At 56.0% G+C, this 21,987-nt stretch overlaps 1 protein-coding gene across 6 annotated transcripts in view; it reads right to left on the reverse strand.

Moving 5' to 3' along the window:
* Positions 1 to 431: 431 nt before the first annotated feature.
* RALGDS (ral guanine nucleotide dissociation stimulator) overlaps positions 432 to 21,987 on the reverse strand; it is a 57,123-nt gene continuing 35,567 nt past the window's right edge. For 4 of the 6 annotated variants that reach the window (XM_050320074.1, XM_050320071.1, XM_050320069.1 and 1 more), the window contains exons 2-18: positions 8,639 to 8,749; positions 8,045 to 8,238; positions 7,572 to 7,646; positions 7,215 to 7,408; positions 6,682 to 6,803; positions 6,332 to 6,547; positions 6,114 to 6,217; positions 5,690 to 5,774; positions 4,924 to 5,001; positions 4,741 to 4,827; positions 4,410 to 4,442; positions 4,046 to 4,167; positions 3,804 to 3,899; positions 3,470 to 3,671; positions 2,881 to 3,240; positions 2,633 to 2,747; positions 432 to 2,470 (exon numbers count right to left, since the gene is read on the reverse strand). In XM_050320074.1, the coding sequence (XP_050176031.1) occupies positions 2,295 to 2,470; positions 2,633 to 2,747; positions 2,881 to 3,240; positions 3,470 to 3,671; positions 3,804 to 3,899; positions 4,046 to 4,167; positions 4,410 to 4,442; positions 4,741 to 4,827; positions 4,924 to 5,001; positions 5,690 to 5,774; positions 6,114 to 6,217; positions 6,332 to 6,547; positions 6,682 to 6,803; positions 7,215 to 7,408; positions 7,572 to 7,646; positions 8,045 to 8,238; positions 8,639 to 8,749 (2,370 nt within the window). In that variant the 3' untranslated portion in view covers positions 432 to 2,294. The remainder of the gene's footprint in view (positions 2,471 to 2,632; positions 2,748 to 2,880; positions 3,241 to 3,469; positions 3,672 to 3,803; positions 3,900 to 4,045; positions 4,168 to 4,409; positions 4,443 to 4,740; positions 4,828 to 4,923; positions 5,002 to 5,689; positions 5,775 to 6,113; positions 6,218 to 6,331; positions 6,548 to 6,681; positions 6,804 to 7,214; positions 7,409 to 7,571; positions 7,647 to 8,044; positions 8,239 to 8,638; positions 8,750 to 21,987) is intronic. The other 2 variants (XM_050320072.1, XM_050320070.1) reach the window with 2 other exon arrangements.

The following is a 21,987-nucleotide window of genomic DNA, read 5'->3' on the forward strand; positions in this document are numbered from 1 at the left end:
GTGTGTTACAAGCACACCTGAAGCCAAGCTTTCTTTTGTAACAGGAGGAGTAAGGCCTCCTTGTCCTCCTGCATTGAGGAATGATGCCTCAAAGCCAGGCAGATCACTGTCCCCAACCCTAAGGACTGGTGCATTTGCTCTTAAAGCCACTGCTTGTAACAAAAGGAGTAAAATCAGCAAATTGACACTGGAAAATGCAACAGCCCCAACTCCCATGTTCAAATGAATAAGGTTCATTTGAAAATCATGCCCTGGGCCCTCAAACAGAAAGCCTGGGTTTCAGTTCAAACACAAAACAAAGCTCAACTCAGCAGGGTGAACGTAAGGTATGAACTGCCTCCCCACCCCAGTCAGATCCACCCCTTTCTCCAGGAAGGTGCTGGCATTTGGGGGAAGGAGGCCAGGCCAAGGCCTGCCTTTGGGCAGAGACATTTGAGCATCAGTATTTTATTGCAAAGACTAATTACATTGCTGTGTACAAGTCACACCCGGCAGTGTGTCCTTCATTGAAGTGGTACAAAATACATATGGTACAGCCAGTCCCTCCAGTGACACTGGGCTGCTGGGGACACTGGTGGGAGGGGAGGGGACAGTCCCAGGGTGGGCAGGAGCTGGCAGAGGGAATTTGGTGCCCGAGGGAAGGGGCTGGGCTTGGGCAGGGTGGGAGGCAGGAGGCTGCCCCTGCGTCAGGGAGCCGGGAGCTCCCATCATGTGCAGCAATGGGCAGTGGGGACACGGGGCTGGGGGGAAGCCACACTCACACCCAAGCAGTCTCTTCCCCACCTGGTGCCAGGGACCTGCAGCCCAGCTCCTGTCACCAGCCCTGGCCCCTGGAGCGTGGTCCTTCTCCTGGAGCCGAGGAGGGCACCGCACCCACCTGGCAGCTCCGACGGACGGGAAGGAGGAAAGATCTGCTGGAATGAAGCGCTTAAAAAACAGAGATAGAGCCAGGAGCAACAAAAGGTCCCCCTTTGGTTAGTGTTTCCTACAATGATTAAAACAAGCAACTGCCCCTGCTCGAGCAACTAGCGGTAGAAATTTGGGAGGGGGAGACTGGCAGGGTCTGCACCCCATGAGCACAGCAGAGCAAAGCTGCTGCTGCTGCTGCCAAGGTCCCTCCCAGCAGCCTTAAATAGCAGGGCGGGGACAGGAGAGGGACTGGGCTGCAGGGCAGGGGGAGGCTGGATTAGTAAAATGTACAAGTTTGCCTCTTCTATTTACAACCAATAAATACTGAAAAAAAAAAAAATCAGTAAACCTTTTTGTTTTATACAAAAAAAAGTCTCATTGCTGCTTCTCCCATGGTCAGTGTTTGAAAAAGTCCGGTTAAAGCCCAAGGTGAGTGGCACTTTCTGAGGGTCAGGCAGTGGCAGCCGGGGCATCCGGAGCATGCTGAGCTCTCCAGCTCCTCGCTCGCCCACGCAGACCCAAAATCTCTTATTTACACAAGTTCAGAACTTTGCTCTCCTCCCCCTCCTTAGGCTGGCAGCGCTGGGGGCACGGCCCGAAGCTTCCCCCGACGGCAGAAGAGACACTGGCATTTGATCTTTGGTGCAAGTTTGAACACGGGCCATTCCAAGTCCAGCTGGAGGAAGCGCTGGATCGGGAGAGGAGCGAGACCACGCAGGCTTCCAGCTGTGGAGAGCACAGGGTGTCCACTCCCCCACGGCACAGACACAGCCCTCCTCCACAGGGCTGCACCTTCCCAGCCCGGGGCATCCGTGGCTTCTCCCAAGGGAAGGACGGGCGCAGATGTGCAGTGGTGGCGATGCCGGCTATCCCAGGGAGGAAAGACGTGGAGGTAACCACCAGGAAAGCTGGGGAGGAGAGCACTGCTCCGGGTGGGAGGCTGTGCAGCCCCAGGGTGGTGGCTCGTGCTCTGCTCCTGTCCAACAGCCCCTCTGCGAGTCGCCGCTCCCCGGCTCGCTCGGACACAAGGCACCTACGGCAGAGGCGGGCTCCAGCTCTGGGCTGGCCGGGGCTGGACGAGTGTCGCACCGTGGAAGGTTTAAAAAAACAAAACAAAAAAATAGAGATATTCCCCCCCACTGCTGCCTTCCTGGGTAGGAAAAATTGACCTGATTGGAATGGGGGCTTGTGCAGAGAGAGGCAGAGGCCGACACCAGTTGTCCAACAGCCCGGCTCAGTGCGGGAGGAGGGGGATGCACGGCCGTGCCCCCCAGGCGAGGGTTGCTCCTCTCGCTGTGCAGGGCGGCACAAGGACCGGCCGCAGCCAAGCCCGGAGCAGCCTGCCCCCAAGGCCCCGTCGGTGATGGGTGGCAGTGGGGCTGAGGCTAGAAGATGCCCTTGGCAATCTTCAGGCCTTTCTGCTTCATCCTGGGCAGGGTGGAGCTGGAGCCGTGCTTGATCTTCACCCCCTTGGAGAAGCCCCGCTTCTTGAGCACAAAGTCGTAGTTGGCGGCGGAGTTCATGGCGTAGAACACGTTGGCGTTGTCGGGGATCTTCAGCTCTGAAAGCGAGCAAGGATGGGGGTCAGTCGGGCACCCTGTCCCTGAAAGGGACCTGAGAGTCGTCCCCCTCACTGTCAATTCCCAGCCCAGCTCCGACCTGGTGCCGCCCAAGCTGCAGGGCTGCCTGGCCCCAGGAAAGCCACCCCCACCCCAGCACGCACCTCTCTCCTCCGAGATGATCTGAACGAGCTCGTAGTCCTCAGGTCGGTCCCCGTCCAGGTTGTGTTTGGCCATGGCCTTGCGAATAACCACCGGGGTCTTGTCCTGGCTCGTCACCTGTGAGCCCAGAGCTTTATTAGCCCACAGCACTGCAAAACCCTCCCAGTAGTGTCTCCCCCAACCACAAGCCATGCCCCCATCCGAGCAGGACAAGCCACCCCTCCCTGTCACCACGGGGCCCTGTACTAACCAGGATGCTCTTGTACATGTTGCCGTTGTCCACAGCCAGGCTGACACGGATGATGCAACAGTCGTCGACCTGCTGGTTGTAGAGGGGCAGCGAGAGTGAGGAGTAGCTGGAGATGCCGGAGACCGAGCGCTTGTGTGTGCGGGAGGCCGTCACCGGCGTGGAGGAGACAGAGGAGGAGGAGGCACTGCTGGAGCCTGAGCCGATGCCTGACGTGTCCAGGGAGGAGAGGGAGGTGGATTCCCAGAACTGGAGGGCAGGGAGGAGAGGGGATGCGGAGGACACAGTGGGTTTAGCTTCTCCATCGGCCACAGACGGGGCGTACCAGCGCTGGGGGAGGGAGGCCAGAGGGATCTCACTGACCTGTGACAATGGGGACCGACACAACTACAGCCACCTGAGGCACGAGAGCCTTGCCACGCTGCCGGAGCAGCAAAGGGCAGGGGCCTCCCTAACCCCGGCGGGTCAGAAACAGCCCTCAGGACCCCCCTACCTGCCCCCCCAGCCCCAGCGCTGGGGCAGAGGTGGGGCAGCCCCCACACAGTGGCTGCACCTGCCTCAGGAGGCCTGGACCTCAAAAGCTGCCACGCACCTTCTTCTCCTGGCAGTCGGGGGACTCGGGGATGAAGCTGATGTTGATCTCCTCCACGTCGGAGCTGCTGGAGCCAGCAGAGGTGACACTCACAGAGTCGGTGGCGTCCCCACTGCACAGGTACTGCCCACACTTGAGCTGGTCAAAGGATTTCGAGTGGGAGCTGCCGCTGGCGCAGGGCTCGGTGCTCGGCGGCTGCCGGCTGCCAGGGGAGACGTGGGCCGGGTCAGAAGGGAGCAGGGTGAGGGTGCATGTGGCTGGCAGGACCACCCCCACCTCAGCCAGAGGTGCCCCACACTGGCCCCCACCTCCCCCCTGGGACAGGCAGACTCACTCGCTCCATCGCTTGATGATGCCCGTGTTCTTCTTCGCCTTCAGAGTGTTGCTGGCTGACTCCGACAGCGGCTCGATCTCACACGACAGCCCGTAGCTGGGAGGGGAGAGAGGAGGGTTTGTCCTGTGCTGCCACGAGCACCAGGAGGCAGAGCAGGGAGTGGAGCGTGGAACAGCTGCCAGGGGAGATGAGTGGTGGGACCTCCCGATGCACCAGAACGACCCCAGACCCCACTCACTCACCTCTCGGCCTCGCTGAGCCGCTCCAGGCTGTGGAACCAGTCCACGAACTGGTCCTCCTGCGTGAAGCTGTAGTTGTTGCAGGCTGACTGAAGCAGCTTGATCTGGGCGATGACTTCGAACTCCTGTAGCAAAGGGAAGCCATGAGACCACATCTGTTTGCCAGCCCCAGCCTCCTCCGCAGACAGCCCAGCCCCACGACTGCAGGCAGGTATTAAAGACCAGAATCCCCTCCCCAAAAGTGAAGAACACGGCAGTAAAAAAGGACAGAGATCAACCCCAAGGTGACTGGCACAGCCTGGGCTTGCACCAGGTCAGCCTCCTCCTTCCCCCCACTGCTGTGTAGCTGCCAGGGCAAAGCTCTCACCTTTCTTCTCTTCTCAAAGTTGATCAGCCCACCCTGGAAAAGAAGGAGATGAAGGTCAGCATGGAGCAGGCAGAAAAATATTGCTCCCATCCCTCCCTGTCCCACTATCACTGCAGTGTGGGTGTCCCTGCCAAGAAAGCAGCCCATTTCCATGGGCTGACAGAGGTGGATGTGCAGTGTTGGATACAGGATGCAGTGTGGGATACAGGATGCAGTGTGGGATACAGGATGCAGTGACAGATACAGGACACACGGGGGACCAGCTCTCCTTTTATCAGCCCAGGCACTGGGAGGAAGGCAAGGGAGGGGAGGATAGGGAGGAGGTACATACATCCAGGAAATCCTTCATGGCAGTGTCCAGCATCACCAGGTCCGTGAGGAAGGTGCCAAGGTAGGGAATGGTGCCCTGCATCACGCCCTGTGGGGACAGAAGGGACAGCAGGGTCAGCAGAGCTGGGACCAGCCTGGGCAGATGCCGGGGAGGGGGCACAGGGGTGGCCCCTGCCACACTCACCATCTCTCGCTGCTGCTGCTGCCGCTTCTGAGCCCTCTTTGGGTTGATCTCCAAGGTGGCAAATTTGGATGTGCCCTCCTGGATGGTGGGGAGAGGTGGAGATCAGTGGGGATCCAGCACAGGTGGGAAACTGCACTAATATCTATTAGCTAAAATTCACACCCGCTTTTATTGGTACAACTTTCCTTGTAGAGGGGAAGAGGAGGAAATCAAAGCTGTTTTATGGTTCAGAGGGAGGAGAGGCTTAGTGAATAGGAACTGCTGCTCTAATTTCCAGCTCTGCATAAATGCCTCCTCAATGGGATGCTTTGTTCCCTTTTGCATTTTGTGTCCTCTCAGCCCTCAAATCAGAGCTAGACTGGGATCTGTGGAGAGGCTCCACATGGAAGAAGGACATTTTGGCTGCAGCCTTTCACCAATCCCACCACCCCACCTGGAATCAAGAGGACTTTGCACCAGGCTGTCAAAATGCAGCTGCCTCTGGGGAGGAGCTGTCACCTGGTGCTCTGGATCCCATCCCACTGCTTATCTCTGTTGGCTGAATTGCTCTGCCAGCTTCAGGCAATGAGCTTTGGGTGGAGAAGCAGAAAGCCCAGCCTGGTCCAAACCCCCTGCCTGCTCCCCAGCCTTGGCACGCCCATGTCTGCGACTCCAGCAGCTCTGCCAGGGCTTTATCCTTGTGGCTGGAACACTGTGGAAACTTCTGTCAGCATCAGTCTTAGCTCCCTGCCAGAGACAGGGCGACGTGGGTGCTGCTTTCCCTTACCTTAATGAGGAGCTCCCGGCTCAGAGAGTGGTTGTTCTCGTCGGAGAAGATCTCTGAGAGCTCATGAAATGTGCGGAAGCTCTCCCTGCTCAGGAGGAAACAAGGGGAAAAGTCAGCAATGCTGCCACAGTGGGATTTCCTCCTCGGGCTCCCTTCCTCTCACCCAAATGATCCCAGTTATGCTCACAGCTCCAGCTGGGCCCTGCTGTTCAGGAGCTATTCCAGGGTGTTTCACACAGAGGAAGGGAAAGTGATGACGCTTTTATTTTCTCGCCCTCCTTAGGTCCCTGACACCTTACACTGGGTTTTGGGCACACTCCAATGCTGGAGGTGAGATGATCCCATTTACACATTCCAGGGCCACAGCACGACCTTCCCCTTGGAGCCTCCCAGCACTCCCAGGGGCCCAGCAGGAGCCACTTACCGCAGGACCTCATCCCAAGTCTTCTTCAGCCGGTGGACAGCGTTGCACTGCAGGGCTGAGAGGATGGCTCGGAGGGAGGAGAAGTTCTTCAGGATGCGGCACTCCTGGGAACAAGGAGATGACAGGACTCAGCGTCAAAAAGAGCTCTAGGGTCTGCTGTGATTCCAGCACAGCAACACCGGAGCCCTTGGGCAGGGGTGGGAGGTGAGCTGTCCTACCCGAGCCACCTCGATCCACCGCTCCACCACTTTCGCCCTCTGCTGTGGCTTCAGGGAGCGGTCCCCGAGGCACGTGGCGATGACACAGTTGGCCACGCTGTTGAACTGCGAGACCGTGGCGCGGATGGTGGGAGCCAGGTGCTCTTTGCCCTTCTTGTCTCGCTGGGACCAGATGCAGCCCAGGCAGTGGTAAGGCACCACCTTCTTAAACAGCTCCTGGAAGAATAAAAGGATGGAGATGGGTTTCTTTGGGTTCCCTGGGAGGAGAACAGGCCAGGAGGAAAAATGGATGGAAAGAGCCAGGTCTGTGTTCAGAGCACCATCGACCTGGTTGTTGAGTGAATACTCACAGCGTCCATCAGTGTGAACTGTTCTGCCACCATCTCTGGGGAAAAGGAGAGGAAATCTGGCTTCCCATCCCCGACTCCATTCTCCTCCACCAGCTGGAAGGTGCAGCTGCCATGGTCCACAGCTGTAGGAGACAGGGTGAAGCTGAGCACTGCAGAGCTGCCACAAGCCAGGGTCCACACCGACCCACACCAGTCCCCTGTGGGCACCCACATCCCACCTCCCAGGCTCCTAATTCCCATCTGGCTTCACACCTGGAGAAACGAGGCTCAGATAAAAGGATGATCATTTTAAACCTGTGTGCAAGTGTCTACAGAGGATTAAAGGCAGATTAGCTAATCCACTTAGAAATCCCACTTCTGGTGCAGCTGGATTAGCTTCCCAATGTACCTCCATGTAAACACAGGCAGCGTTTATGAGTGTCCAGCCACGTGGCAAGACCGGAGGTTCTGGAGACCCTCAATGCCAACGAGTAGCACTTCTCCCTCCACCTGCAGCCTCACATGACCCCCTACAGGCAGGGAAAGGAACCCACCTTCTGCCTCGGACTCGCTCTGCTCTTGCTGCTGGAACTGGGCCAGCAGGATGCGGGCCCGGCGCTCCAGGTCGGAGCCAGGGATGTTGTGGCGCACGTAGGAGATGAGCTGCTTGAGGCAGGTGAAGTCCGGGGGCTTGCGGAAATCCTCTGAGTACTGGTCCAGCCAGGCCCCCAGGATGGAGGAGATGGTGCTGCAGGGAGGGGGAAAACACGGGCAAACCTGCGTGAGAATTGAGTGCCGGGAGAAACCTTGTGTGCACCCCCATGAACCCCAGGCACAACTCTGGGAAAACACATCCCTTTGCAGGAGAACCAAAAACTGTCACCAGAGCCACCCACAGCGCAGTCACTTACTTCTTCAGCTCCGTCCTCTCGTCCACAGCGTGCCTGGCATGGTCCCCGTTCGCCTGCACGTGGAGTTTGCCGTATCTGGTGGGGCACAGAGAGGAGACAGTGAGCACCTTGGACTCAGCTGCCTCTCAGCGCTGCCTCTTCTCCCTCCACATCACCCCCAGCTCTGCCAGGGGTCAGGATGAACCTCCTACACGGTGTCCTGCTCCCTCCTCCTCTACCACAGCCCCCATGTTACAGGAAGAGGGAAGCAGCCAGCACTGGCCACCTCACAGAAGGATATCAGCTGGAAGAGCTCCAGCTCTCTGGGAAGTGGTGTCCTCCCTGCCCTGCCCCAAAACCTCCAAGCAGATGGAGTTGTGAGAAGCCATCATCCCTCTAAGGCATTGCAGCAGAAGGTGCTGGGGCTCTCTTGGCCGAGGGGGCTCAGGCACCAACCACCCACAGCTGTATTTTGGGGCTCAGGGTAGCCTCACCTGTTAAGCAGCAGGTCCAGCACTTGCTTGGTGGTGGCAAAGGCCCGGTAAGTGCACAGGAAGATGGTGACATAGGTGGAATCATTGCCCTTGAAGGCTGAGACCAGGTACTCCACCAGCTTCTCCAAGGTCCCAGCTTTTATCGTCCGCACTTTACACGTCTCGTAGAGGTTTAGGGCCGACTCATTCTCAAACTGCCAGGACAGGAGCAGAGGTCAGTGGGCTAGGTGAAGACAGACACCACCAAGAGCAAAGCACTCCTACCAGCTTCAAAAGGGTCAGGTCTAGGCTGGGACCACAGACCCCTACAGTGCCTGGGGCTCTCCTAACTGGGAAAGGGAAGCTGGGTCTCCTCGGACACCAAATATCAGCAACCCAGCTGAAACGAGCATTTGGAAAATCCCAGGAAAGGCCTCAAGGTTGCCAAAATCTAAAAGCAAATCAGAATTGCCCTATTTTGCAAAATGGAGCCTACAGATTGTTTTCCCCTGTGCCCCTTCCCAAGGGGCAGAGGCCAGCGGGTGCTCCCATTCCCTGCTCCCAAATAAATACACGATTCCTGTGGCAGGGACACCTCTAAAACCCCCAGCTTACCCCCAGCCATCGCTGCCCTTTGTTGGCCGTGTGATGGAGCTGCACTTTCCGGAGCGATATGCTGTAGATCACACCATCCTCCAGCTCTTCTCCGATCTCCTGTGTGGAGCTCTGCGTGGAAAAACCAAGATACACCGTGAGATAAGGAGAGCAAAGCACGGCAGAGATGCTCCTGTGGCTCGTACAAGGCATCCCAGCAAGCCAAAGGCAACAGCTGGCAGGCAGCAAGAGCCTCCCTGACCTGCTCAGGAACACAGACCAGGCGACGCCAGTCTGGCCAGCTCAGCTCTGGGCTCACCTGAGCCTGGCCCACAGCAGAGCCAGGACTTTGGGAAGCTCTTCTTGCTCTGCTCCTGGCTCCACTTCTCAGCCCTTCAGCACAGCCAGGCTGTGCCAGTGCTTGGTGCTGGGCAGAGCAGGGACCCCTCTCTGGGCACTGAGGGGGGCAGTGAGAGCACACCCCATACCCAGCCCTGGCTGCCTCCCCCTTCCCAAGCCTCTGCCTTTCCCGTAAGGTGACACTGCCACCTGCTCTGACTGTAATCTCAGTAATCTGTCCCTGCAGAACTGGGCACCTCTGTGCACTTCCCTAATAAACAGTAACTGTCAAACCAAGCTCCTGCCAGCTTTGGCAGCGCTGGGAGGCAGAAATCCAAGAGGAAGCTCAAAGCTGGGGGGAAAATCCCAGCGATTGGCATCAGGGTGGGCTCAGGCACTGGGCACCTCTGGGCCACAGCCTGACCCAGCTACCAGGCTGTTCTGGGGGTGGAGACCACCTAGAATTTGGTGAGGAAAGGGGTGATGCTTCTCAGGGCAGGTCCCCGGGCACACACCTCCCCCAGCACCACATGCCAGCACAGGGCTCAGCAGCAGCTCCAGCCACACAAGGACGATTTGGTTCCCTCCTCCTCCTCCTCCTCCCTCACCACGCTCTGCTGAGTCAGTGCCTCTCTTAAGATGGTTTATCCAGATCCTTTTAAACACCGCGGGGATCTCCCCCGCCCTCCAGCCCCCACGCCAAATGGCGGGACAGGGTCTAACACAGGGCCAAACGCTCTGCTCAGCAGATGGAGAACACGCCCCAAGGCAGTAAGCCGGTTAGCAGGGGGAGGTGACCGCGTGCTGTGGGGCACAGGGACAAGTCTGCCCTGCACATCACACTGCCAGCCAAGGGCCAGAGCCAGCCCGTGGCTCTCCCTGCAACCTGGCCCTCCAGAGCATAAAAAGCCCTGAGCAGTGGCAACAACACAGGGCTTGCCAGGGAAGAAGCTGCTGTGGAGGGAGCCAGGATGGAGCCCCAGGAGTGATGTTGCTCCCCACAAAAAGTCCTCCAACTGCTCCCTGGGAGCATGGAAACAGCCATAGCCAGGGCCCCCATTTCAGACATCTCCCATCTCAAGAGCCGCGAGCAGAACAGGACCCTGAGCTGACTGATCACACACCTGCACCCACAGGCTCCTTACCCACCATCCTTTATCATCACCATCACAGCAGCGGCCACTGCACTCTTATCACACCCTGCTCAAGCCAAGGGCTGCTCATTAGCAAGGAATCAAGGCAGCTCAAAGAGCGAGGGGAAACTTGAAAAAGCCTCTCATTCATGGTTGTAATGAATGAGGACAGAGATTCCCCCTGGGCAGGGTTGCTGACTTTTTCACTTTCTGCTGAACCTGCTCTTCTCACTTCATGCCAGATTATGGAGAGGTTTGGTTTGCTGAAGCTCGAGGGATTGTGAGGCTCCTAACTTCAGCTCTGCCGTGAACATCAGAAGTCTTTCTCAGGGTTCACTGACTTCCAGACCAACCCTGACAGCACCTGCACAGGGCAGCAGACAAACAGACATCCTTCCTGACACCTGCATCTGTCCCTCCTTTTTTCTGTCTCTGGGATAAATTATGGCATAAATGTATGTTCCAGTACATTGCCCTGGGGGACTGGCACAACCTTGGGAGAGAGCAGCTTTGTGTCCACTCTGGATCAACCCCCTGCAGTGATGGCACCTAATCAAGTTGGCCAAGTTGTTTTTCTTCCACCTACAGATGCTGTTTCCAATAAAAAGAAAGGAAAAATCATGGAAACACTCTCCAATTTGTCCACAGAGACCATCAGACCCTGGTGCCCAGAGCGCTGTGATCCTCCAGAAATGACAGTGATGCTTCTTGAGCACATGAGCCCATTACCCAAGAGGCAACGAGAGAGAAGGGGCATCACCACCAACAGGGCTTCCTATACACCAGCTCTCCTGGGCTCTCTCCCAGTTTTCATCACCCAACCTGCATGTCAACATGCAGTATCTCCCAACTAAGCTGAGACTTTGGGCTGGAGGAAAGCTCTGGGTCCAGCAGGACCAGAGCCTTGTAGGGTCTAACTCAGAAAAGAGACTTGGCTGGGCAGTTGTAAATCCCAGGCACAAATATCTTAAAAAAAAAATCAAATGCCTGTTGACATGCAACTAACTTAATTTATTAAATTATATGGGAGGGCAAAACATCCCAGGATCAACCCATGAATCACTGGCAGCTGCTGTGCAACTACAGTGGAAAATATTGCAGGGGTTTTCGCTCCGCGCTTCGTGTCACGTGCAGGGGATACACCCCATTTTGATGTGCGTGGAAGCAAATTTCATTTCCTTCCCATATTCAAGGTTGTCAAGATTCATTCATCTTTTTTTTTTTTCTTGCTGACTTGTGTGATATCCCCCTCGAAGTTCCCCCTTTGCAAACCACACACGAGGGCCGCGGCCTCCCAGCGGTGTCCGCACCAGGCCCATGCCAAGAGCCAGCTGAGCTGCTACACTGGCACATTCTGAAATTTGGCTATTTATATTCTGTGTGAGCTTCCTCTTTCCTACGGCTGCTGCTTCTCCAAGATGCTGATTGTGCATTCCGCGCGCGTTGGTTACAAACCGACGAAGCAAAAAGGAGCAGCAGCAGGACGGACGGAGCCAGTGAAGCCTCACTCCAACACCTGCACCAAAGGCACATTTCTCCTTCTGCAGATGAGGAGGTGGGGTGGGAGCAGGGCTGGGAGAGGCCTAAAACCTTGACCTGTGGCTTATGTACCCACTGGCCACCAGTGCTGCAGTTCTGACACTCACACCAGGGTTTCCAGCGAGTCAGCCAAAGCTGAACACCTTCGAAATGGTCTCTAAAGAGACAGAGAAGTGCTGGTAAATATTACTGCAACAGTCACTCCTCCCCTTACTGCCTGCCTTACACATCTGCTGGAATTTTCTGCCCCTCACAGCAGAAGGAAACATGAGTAAGGCTCAGTCAGCACAATCACAGCCTGGTGCCCACATGCAAACCCTCCTTCATCGGTGCTCAACCTGGAGACCTGAGCATGAGACACAGGTGAACAGTCCAGTCCCTTCTGTTGGTACAAGAGATGAATCCAACAGGCCCATACAGTGCTTGAAATGGCTGCAACAAGATTCAGCAAAGCTTTTCTGTGAAAACATTAACTTTGAGCACGTTGATGGTTATGGCATCTGCACCTTCCACCAAACTCAGACAGGACAGGACCTGGCACCCCAGAAAGTGAGATCCAAAACATCCCAAGATGGGCATTGAAAAAGGGAAGACATATAGAAAATTAACATTTGACCGTGATTTCTCCAGCTCAGTGTGCAACCCTGCTCCTCTCCCCACAGCAGGAAAAAAGGCCTCTGGATGGAGGGGCACAAGGAAAAACCACATGTGTAACTCAGGGGTATCAGATGCCCAATTGTGCAGAGCAGAGGCTTCTGCAGCAGCAGCCGTGAGTGAACTCTGCAGGAGTTCATCCCCTGAAATATGAGACTGGAGGTCTGCACCAGATGGCTGCCTGGGTTTGGGGACTGCCTCCTCCAACTGCAGATAGCCCCGGGCTGCCGGAGCTCCCGCTGATGGTTCAAAGCCTTTGTGACTACACCAGGGAGGAATTCCCGCTCCGCTCAGTGCAATAAACTCCTCTACTGTCTGGTGAATGTTCTTGCACTCGGCGTGGTGTCAAACTCCACGTCTTCACACGGAGGTTTAATAACGAGCTCTGAGACAGCAGCCAAGGTTTGTGAGCCTGGAGGGAGGGTGTGAGGGACCCTCGTGGAGCCAGGCAGAGCAGCAGGGACTCTGCCTTTGGCTCTTCTCGCCGGCTGAAGGGAGGGGAAAACGCAAAAGCCAAACAGCGAAGCAAAATATTGGCTGGGGAGCTGCATTTTGGAAAGTGTTTGGGATCAGCCACGAAGGTGGTTTTAGTAAGGCAGGAGGATAGTACAGGATTAAGTGTGACAGCATCCCCACACGTTACACAGACAATTACCCAACAATTACCAGGTCTTAAGAGCTCTGGTCCCACGTGTCCTGGGTTAGTGCATCGGCCTCCAAAGGCGTAAAATAATGAACAGTTTGTGGAAAAAGGTATTAATTTCAGCACACGTGGAAGAGGCACAACTGCTCAAAGTGCTTTTACTGATGCTCCCTGGACAACAGCTGGTTTAACAATCAAGATATTCATGTTACTCTGTTCCCTTTCAGTCGAGCTACACAAAATGCCTGTTCTGCACACAGGTACAACACAGAACTGAGAGTATCTCTGCATCATGACTTCAAAATGCTGCTGCTACCAGCCACAAGAGGAAAGCAGACACTAACCCTGCCCAAGGGAAGCCAGGAATGTGCTCCTGTTGGGAATTAACAGTCCCACTGGCCAATGAGTCAAGAAAAGGCAGAGCTGAGTCCCCGAGACGTCACCAGGAGTTTCTCACCGAAGCTCTGTGTTTGCACAAGGTTCGAAAGAACCCGATGAAAGGTGTTAAAACCAGAAACAGAAAGTGGGGGGTTTTGTCTTTAGAATCCCCAGCGCTTTCTCAGAATAATCCCTTCCCACTCGCAACGGGAAATGGGCCTTTCCGGAAACGAAAGAAACGGGCTCCACCACAGGCCATGTCCTCCCCAGGCCATGTCTTCCCCAGGCCATGTCTTCCCCAGGCCATGTCCTCCACGGCTGCCACGAGCCCCAGGTTAACTTTCATTTCACTCTCGGGAGTAACCCCTGAACCCACGCAAGGAGCAGCAGAGACTCCGGCGCCTCTTATGTAAACTGAAGTGCACGACGTCACGTAAAAGGAAATAGGAAAAAAGTCACCCCCGGCGAGTGAAAGGAAAACAAGTGCAGTTCTGTGAAGCGAGATAAAGACCGCAAAAGCAGAAGCACCCCCTGTCCTACACATCCCAAATAAGCGCACGCAGCACAACACCCTTCCTCGTGGGGACTTCCGGGCAAAAAGCCCTGAGGTGGCTGTTCCCCCAGGGCTCTGCCGGTCAGGATCGACTGCTCCTCGCACTCATCAGCACTTTCCTTCCCCAGGCCCTGCTCAGGAAGGCTACAGGCACTACCCCAAAGCTGGTGAGGAAGCTGCCAAACTTCCCCTGTGCCCAGGGGAAGGAAAGGTGCCCACACTGGTGCCTGCCTGCCCCGGTGACTCACGGCATGTCCTTTGGATTAGCAGCTCCATCGAGGATTGGAGTGCCCCACTGAGCACTTCTGCTCCCAGACACCATCCCAGCAATGGCCATGGTGGCACTGGGGTGCAATGGTTCACTCCAGTCAACGCCAGCCTCGAGCAAGTTGATATCCCACTGTCTCCTTTCTCCCTGAGCCGTGTTCCTGTTGCTGCTGATGGAGCTCAGCCCCCCATCTGGGTGCTGCTCCCCATGTAGAGATGTTCAGCAGACAGACACAGCTCCTTTGGGTTTTCAACACTCTCTGCCTTCCTTCCTGCCTTCTCCGAGCTGCTTCAAACCAGGACTGATTCCAACAGCCCATTAAAACACAGAAACAAAGGAGGAAACAGGAAAAGAACAGAAAAAGGGCCAGAAGCTAAACTTAAACCCTCCATGAAAAGGGGGTGGTTTTGCCAGGACACCAAGGCAGTGGCGACAGCTGGGAGCCTGTTCTCTCCCCATCAGCTGCTGGGCTCTCCTGACACCCTTTGCTCTCCTTCAGGTGTTCCAGCACGGAAAGCTGTGCCCCTAGGGAACAGCCCCAGAGCTGTGCATCACCCTGCACCACACGCAGCATGGGGCAGAGAGAGAGAGAGGGCACATCACTCTTTATCCGCCTCTTGTGGGGATTCCCTCAGGATCTGGGGCTCCTGAGACCGACAGCAGGTCTGTCGGTCCTGTGCCTGTGAGCCAGAGGGGTTACAGGCAGCATCCAGAGGCAGCCTCCTCCACCCTCGTGGCTTAGGGAGAAGGGAAAGCTGGCGGATCGGTTACAAAGGCATCTTGTGACTCGCACGCAGTGAGTCAGTGGCTGGAGCCAGGATTAGGAGCTCGGCGCTCGGGTCCAGAAACGAGACAGAGCAGATACACAGGAATGATTCCTCCCCCATTTGCTTCTGGTTTGCTTTTAAAGAAAAACTAAGAGCCTTCCCACACGTAGAGACTTTTTTGCTCTTTTTATGGTGTGGAAATCAAGAGTCGAAGACCTTCAAAGATGCTGTGTGTCCACTCCATCCTCCTGGCCCTCAAGGAGAAGGAAAAGACCCCTGAGGTGGGGGAGATGCAGGTGCTGGGGATGGGGGAGGAAATCAGCCCTGCTAGGGGGACTCCCCAGGGAAAAGCAAACTCCATCTGCAACAGGTAGTGCCAGAGCTGACTGGTTAACTCCAAACCCTGTGTTTCCTACGCCCAGGAGTACAGAGACCCACCAGCACCTCCACCTAGACATTTGCATCCCACGTGAGAACACCACCACGCAGGACGCCCTCGTGTTCCCTACCAGGGACGTGCTGGGATGGGCTGAGGAAGGTTGGGAGAAAAACTGAGGGCAGCAGGTTTTGCTTCCTCTCTGAGTTGATGGCAAAAAGATCCGGCCGACGCAGCAGTTCCAGCTCTTGCTCCACAGCCCTTGGCTCTGTGTTCGTGATCTCTGTGGCGTGAGCAGCATCCCTGCTCAGCACCATCCCTGCTCAGCACCATCCTAACGCCTCCGCAGGGGCTGGATCAGCACCCAGGGACGCAGCTGGACTTCCCTCACAGAGCAACTGCCCACAGCCCCCGGGTAATTACTGGAAGTGAAACCAGAGTGACATGACCGGTGAAAACTGGTGTGCAAAAAAACTGACATGAATTGCTCTGTAAGGTTAAATAAAGACTGAGCGCCTCCTCCTAAGTCATTTCAGCTCAGAACAAAGGCCTGTGTTTTAACAAGATGGGAGAGAAATGTCTGTGAAAAACATAACTGAAACAAGCCCAAGAAGTGATTATTTTTTTCTCCTGGGTGTGCAGAAGCACCTGTAAGTCACATGCAACATGACAGCTCCCCAGTGCCCTGTTCAAATGTGAATTAAAACAGGGAGGGTGTCCTGGAAAGTTCAAGCCTACCTGACCTAACATCACTCCATCAATTCCACTGCTGAAACAGGGCCCTCATGCACCAAGTGTGTTATTTCTGTGTCAGCAAAACTGCCACACATATTGGGAAAGGGACAGTGATCAGGCTGGCATTTGGAGCTGATTCTTGAAACCAATTGGAACAGTCATTCCTAAACTGTCGGTTGTGTCTTAACACACATTAACCAGACACACAGATTTGTTCACTGTGGCAACTCCAGGGCAATAGTTGTCCCTTGCATTGTATCACCACCTGCAAGCCAGTGCATCTTCCCAAAAGACAAGTCTTTACACTCCCAGAGACACAAAACCTTCAATAAATACTCTCCAGCTCTCAGCTCAAAGCCAACGTGCCAATCCAGACCGTGCCAGCCAAAAAAACTAATTTTAAGAAGTACCAGCTGCAATAAAACCAGGCTCTTTTGTCAAACCTGCCCCTTGCCCTGGCACGCATGCCCTGCATGGATGAAGTGCAGACCTGGGCACGCTCCTGCAGCGTGAGCAAGGTGGGATATGCAGAAAGGGCAAAGCCACTGCCAGGTGGGAAACACCAGCCCAGCCCCAGCAGGTGGCTCTTTCAGCCCCCCATGCCACGCTGAACCATCTCAGCTGTCCCCACGCTGACATTCCCAGGGAGTTTCATCACCCACCATTCCCAAGCAGCCTGGCTAAGCTGTAAATGGCTGCCTGTGCAGTAACTCGCCTGCTGCAGCTCGCAGGAGAGGAAAAGAATGCCAAGTGCCATCTTTCCGGAATTCTGAAGGTGCACAGATCGGGGTGGACAGGCTGGAGGCTGCCCAGGAGCCCTGTCTGGTCACAGTCTGGCAGATGGCAACCGCGCCGTCACCTCTCGCTTCCATCCCAGCGAGGTTCGATGCGGCCGAGACGTATCCATAGCTCGGATAAACTGAACCAAAATAAACCCTCGTGAAATAAATGTGTCCACCCATGTGTTTACTCCTCCTGACGTCAACTGACATTCCCTCCACTAAACCTGGTGCCACTGAAGCGTGGGCGAAGATGACAAGCTCAGAGCTCTAGGGGGGCCCCCCCTCCCTAAAATCCCATCGCCACAGCCTGTGCAGAACAGGATGCCTGGGGAGGGGGGGGCTCCACATGCCACCAGCCCACCCTGACCCTGGAGCAGGGCGCTCTCCCAGCCGGTTCAATGGCACCACTGTGCTGCCCGGGGCCGGAGCGGGGCTCGCAGCGCCGGTGGCACAGGGACGGGCTCGGCCGATGGCTCCGCTCTTTGTGTGCGTGTCTGCACCAGGGTGACCCAGTAAACAGCTGAAGCAGAGAAAATGCGGGAACAATCCAGCGCAGGGAGGCAGCGAGGGGCTGCCGGTGAAAGGACGGGAGGAATAAATGCGAGGCTTTGTTCTCCGGTCGTGCCCCCCGCGCCCGGCTCCCACCCCGGCCAGGATGACGTAGGATTTCTCCATTTGCTGCCGGCCGTGCAGAGATCCGGGCTCGGCACGGCTCGTCCCAGCCTCCCCCTGACACCCGCAGCCCCAGTGTGTCCCAGCACATCCCAGCTGCGGGTGCCAGGACATCCCCTTCGCTCCGGGGAAGGGCTGGGAGAGATTCTCCCCTTGCCTGGTACCCCGCTTACTTGTTCCCCTCCCTCGGGCGCCTGCGGGAAGCTGGAAGGGAGAAAAGCACTTTTGCTTTGTAATCAAGAAAATCTCACCTTGAGAGCATTACTTAAATGGGTGTCAAGGAGGCAGGAGGTGCTAAGTGAGCAGGCACAGGGCAGGTGTCAACAAGCCGACACCTGGGCGGTCTGCAATCAGGATGCTCAGGCAACTCAGTGGGATTTCCACAGCTGAAACAACTGAGAATTTAAGATTAACTGGCACCTTTAGGAAGAAATCAACTGGGAAAAAAAATAAAAATCCAGCTGTTGTCAAGTGCCTGAGCCCACACAGGCCAGGAGCCCCAGCAGGGAGGTCCTGCCCCGAGTGCTGGGTGTGCCAGATCCTGCAGCACAAGGAATGTGGGTGCCCAGGCAGCCGGGCTTGTGGGATAAATTCCCTCCCCAGACCCTCAGCCCTGCACTGGAGGTGAGGGCTCACCCCTGGACCATGTTGGAGCATCAGCCAGGGCTGGGCCAGCAGGGCAGGCAGCCCTCCCTCAGGTGTCAGCCAAACCCTGGGGGTGCAGGGAGGTTGCTCCACTTTCCCACCCACCCTGACTCAGCACAGGCTTTTGGGACCGTGTTTTCTCCTACCACTTAAGACACAGCCCTTTTCCAGCAACAGCTGATGATGAAGACAAACCAGTGCCTGCAGCAGCCTATCTGTGCCTGCTCAGGGACCCTGGGCATCGGGATTTCAACCTGGCACTGGGTCATCCAGGCATCTGCAGGCAAACACTCCCTCATACTCTTTCACAGGCACTAAAACACCACACAGGTGAGCCTGTTCCTCCTGGCCATGGCACTCTGGTGAGCCAGTACAGGCACGCTCCCACCCCGACTCGTCTGTTCCTGCCACCCTGCCCTGTTCATCCTCTGGGATTACCAGCCACAGGTGAGCATCCCTGCAGCTCATCCTCCTCTCATTTAATAAAACAATTTTGGGGAACACACCCTGGGATACCCAAAAAGCTGAAGTGCACAATGACCATGGGGCAGCATCGAGGCAAAGAGGGCAGAAGTGCCCACCTTCCTTTCCTCTGATGGTGCCCGGATAAGACAGGTCAAGCCTCAAACAGCCCCAATCCTCCCAGAGCTGAGGAACAAGTATCATCCATGGGAATGAGGGTTGGGAGAGATGGAGTTTGTGGAGTACCCACCCCCCAAGAAGCACCTCAGGGAATAAGTGTTTGTTATGACACTGGTCTGAGCCATAGCTACGCTCTGAGTCACCCCAGCGCTCCGAGGGAGGGACCAGCCAGGCCTGTCTTGGTGCCAGCTCTCAGCTCTCGTTGTTGCAACTGGGACTGAATCGAGCAAACCACATTGTCCAGAAGCCCAGCGATCCCAGTGCCAGCCACCAGCACCAGGCACTGCCAATGCATCGCTCAGCGGGAGCATCTGACCAGCAGAGCTGCAGCTGGGACCAAATGTCCACTAAAAACATCATCAAAAGCCAACAGATAGCAACATTTGGAGAAAAGCCGGGCTGCTTAAGGATGATAAACCAACCCGAGTGCTGGCCTTGCTCTGAACGGTCTGCAGTGATCGCTGAGGTCGCAGCATGGAAGGATTGGGGGTGACACCATCAGCCCCAGCTCACACCTCCCACATCCTCCAGCTCCTGCTGCTCCAGTGCACAGAGCCAGACCTCACCGGCAGCAGGCCACCAACTGAGCCTTTCAGACAGGTGTCTGAGCAAAATCCCCGGAGTTTTGGCCTAAACTGGATGGTGAGGTCCTGAACCCCCCAACACACACGAAGGCGTGTGTGCTTCAGCGTCCTTATTCACCTCCCAGGGCTGAGCTTTCACCCTGCCAGTCCCAGGCAGCGTGCTTTGCTTTGCCCAGCTTGGCTGAACGATGGTTTCCTGAAGTTGGTTCCAGCTCTAAGAGGTGAACCCAAAGCAAACACCGGAGCAGGGAGCCCGGGGCAGGCTCTCGGCTTGCGAGTCTCCATGGAGACCCAACCGCTGCAAAGAGCAGGGAAAGGGTGCGTGGTTTTGCTCCATCACATGAAAAGAAGTTCTGGTAAGACGGGTAGTGAGGCCTTTGAAAAGCAGGTTTCCACACAAGCCCTGGGCTCAGCTGCTGTTTGCTGAAGTGTGGTAAGCAGAGAGCAAAGCCGCTCTAAAAATAATGCCTCAGCATTCCAGATGAAGTTGCCTCCGATGCGTTTCCTCTCCAATCTGCCCCTGTTTGCAAGCTTGGACCAACTTTTTTTCCTCCCCTGTCAGCTCTGAGGACTCAGCTGGTGCCTGGCAGCCAGAGCCATCTCCATCCTGTCTCTGGGGGTCACCAGGCAGCTTTGCCCACCGGCACCCAGCACTCCACCTGCAGAGCAGGAAAACGCCCTTTCCCGTCCCAGCATGTTTCTGACAGCAGGGCTCATGGAAACACCAACTGTGTAATGAAAACAAACCCGCTGCTGTAGAGCCTAAGCAAGTGAAACAGGCCACACCATGTGCCCCTGCATGTGCTTAATCTCCACTGACATTTAGCCGTCATATAACTACTGACCCTCAGGTAGAGAGGACTCGGCGTTATCTAACGTGGAAGTGCTGCCCTACAAGAGCCTGTGCCAACACAGTCCCCCGGGAACGTAACCAAAAACTGTAGAGATGATTTGCATAATGTCACAAAAACAAAATCAGGTGGAGAGGGATGGAGGTTTTGGGTGCTGCAGAGTCACCACTTCACTGCACCGAAGGAGACAAGTGTTTGCTCACTGCAGCCCACACAACCACAGGGCCCAGGCAGGGAATTAGGAAAGGACCTTCCTGGCACCTCTGGGAGAGCTGTTCCCAGATGTTAAAGAGAACAAAAGCCCTTCTGCAAACTCCAGATGACCCCTGTGCCAGCCTGTGAGCCCCCAGCAGCCCTCACACCTCTGCCCCTCTGCAATCCCCTCCCCGTGACTCCCTTCAGACGGCCAGCCTGGGGAGCGGCTGGGATTACTGGGATTAGTGCTCCATGCCAGAGCTCCCTTTCCCTAATGACTCAGGAGCAAAGTCCAAATGCATCTTTATCGGAGCTGCGTGAGCCAGGAGGGCTGGGGCTGCTGTGACGTGCAGGTGAATCCCCACACGGGGAATGAGACAAACTGACAACTCAGGTATCCAAACACGGGGAATGAGACAACTGAGGTATCCAAACATCGAAGTCCCTCCCTTCTGCTGGTTTTCCCAGGTAGGCACACGCTCCAGCCAGAGGCTGCCATACAGTTTCAGAGAGATGCTTAACACATCTCCCCCGCCTAAGAGTCCTCGTGCCAGCCCCACCTTTCAGCCTGCAGGTGCTTCTCTCTGCAAAATGAACGTCCCACAGACCCCCGGAGTAAAGGCCCACTTTTGGGACCAGCCACGGATGCTGCCGTGGGATCTAACCCAGCGCTCTGCACACGAACAGCATGGGATGAACGCACCAATCTGGGCAAGGTGTGAGTCCTACAACTCAAATTCTTTCTCCCCAAGGCCTGAGAAATGCTCCAAACCCCAAAACCCCCCCTCACCAAGACCCCACAGGTGCCGTCCCACCAAAGCAATGCACAAAACTCTGACCGGCCACGAGCTGTGCCGGAGCCCCCCGGGCCCCCCGCCAGCAGCTCAGCCAGCTTTGTATCCAAATCCTGCTCCTTAGCAACCACATTTTTTTCCCCCCTCTTGCTGAGTCCGTGGGAGATGAAGAAATATTTGAGAACTGAAACAGCCCTGCTGCAAGGATATATTTAAATAAAGGGAACGTGCCCGCTTGAAAGCCGCTCATTAGGCAGCTCTGGAGATAATGGCCTTAGAGAAAGTGTGAGCAGGGGATACCCAGCCTTTAAATGTGGTCTAGAGTGACCTAAATAAGCTCTCTGTTCCTTCAGTTACACATCCCTCGGGGGCCACAGCGGATGGCAATTAGAGAGCTGGGAAGGGTGATGGAGGAGCCGCTGGTGGTGAAGCCCTTCCTACAGCCAGACCAACCCAGGCGGCCCTAAAAGCAGGTCATGCTCTCACCCTTATTGTGGGGTGGTCACAGCCAGCCCAGCTCCCAAACAGTGGTGGGTTCCAGCTGAACAAGACCCATCCCTGCAGGCATGGCCAGCCTGATGCTCCTTTTGCTCATCACATCCCAAAGCCAGGCATAGGGAAGGGGAAATACTCTGAGACTGCATTTAGTTGCTCCAGAGGGCTGGAGTGCAGCAGTAGTGTGATGTGGGGGGGGGCTTGAAGCACCCTGAGCTACAGCACAGGACCTCCTGCCTCCCTCACTGCAGGGAGCCCTGGGAGCAATGCCGAGGCACAGGAGTGGCCTGGGGGGCAGCAAGGCAGGGGGTCCCTGTGAATAAAC

Source organism: Myiozetetes cayanensis, unplaced genomic scaffold (genome assembly GCF_022539395.1).
Source record: "Myiozetetes cayanensis isolate MyiCay16 unplaced genomic scaffold, myiCay2020 scf23, whole genome shotgun sequence".
NCBI classification, from domain to species: domain Eukaryota; kingdom Metazoa; phylum Chordata; class Aves; order Passeriformes; family Tyrannidae; genus Myiozetetes; species Myiozetetes cayanensis.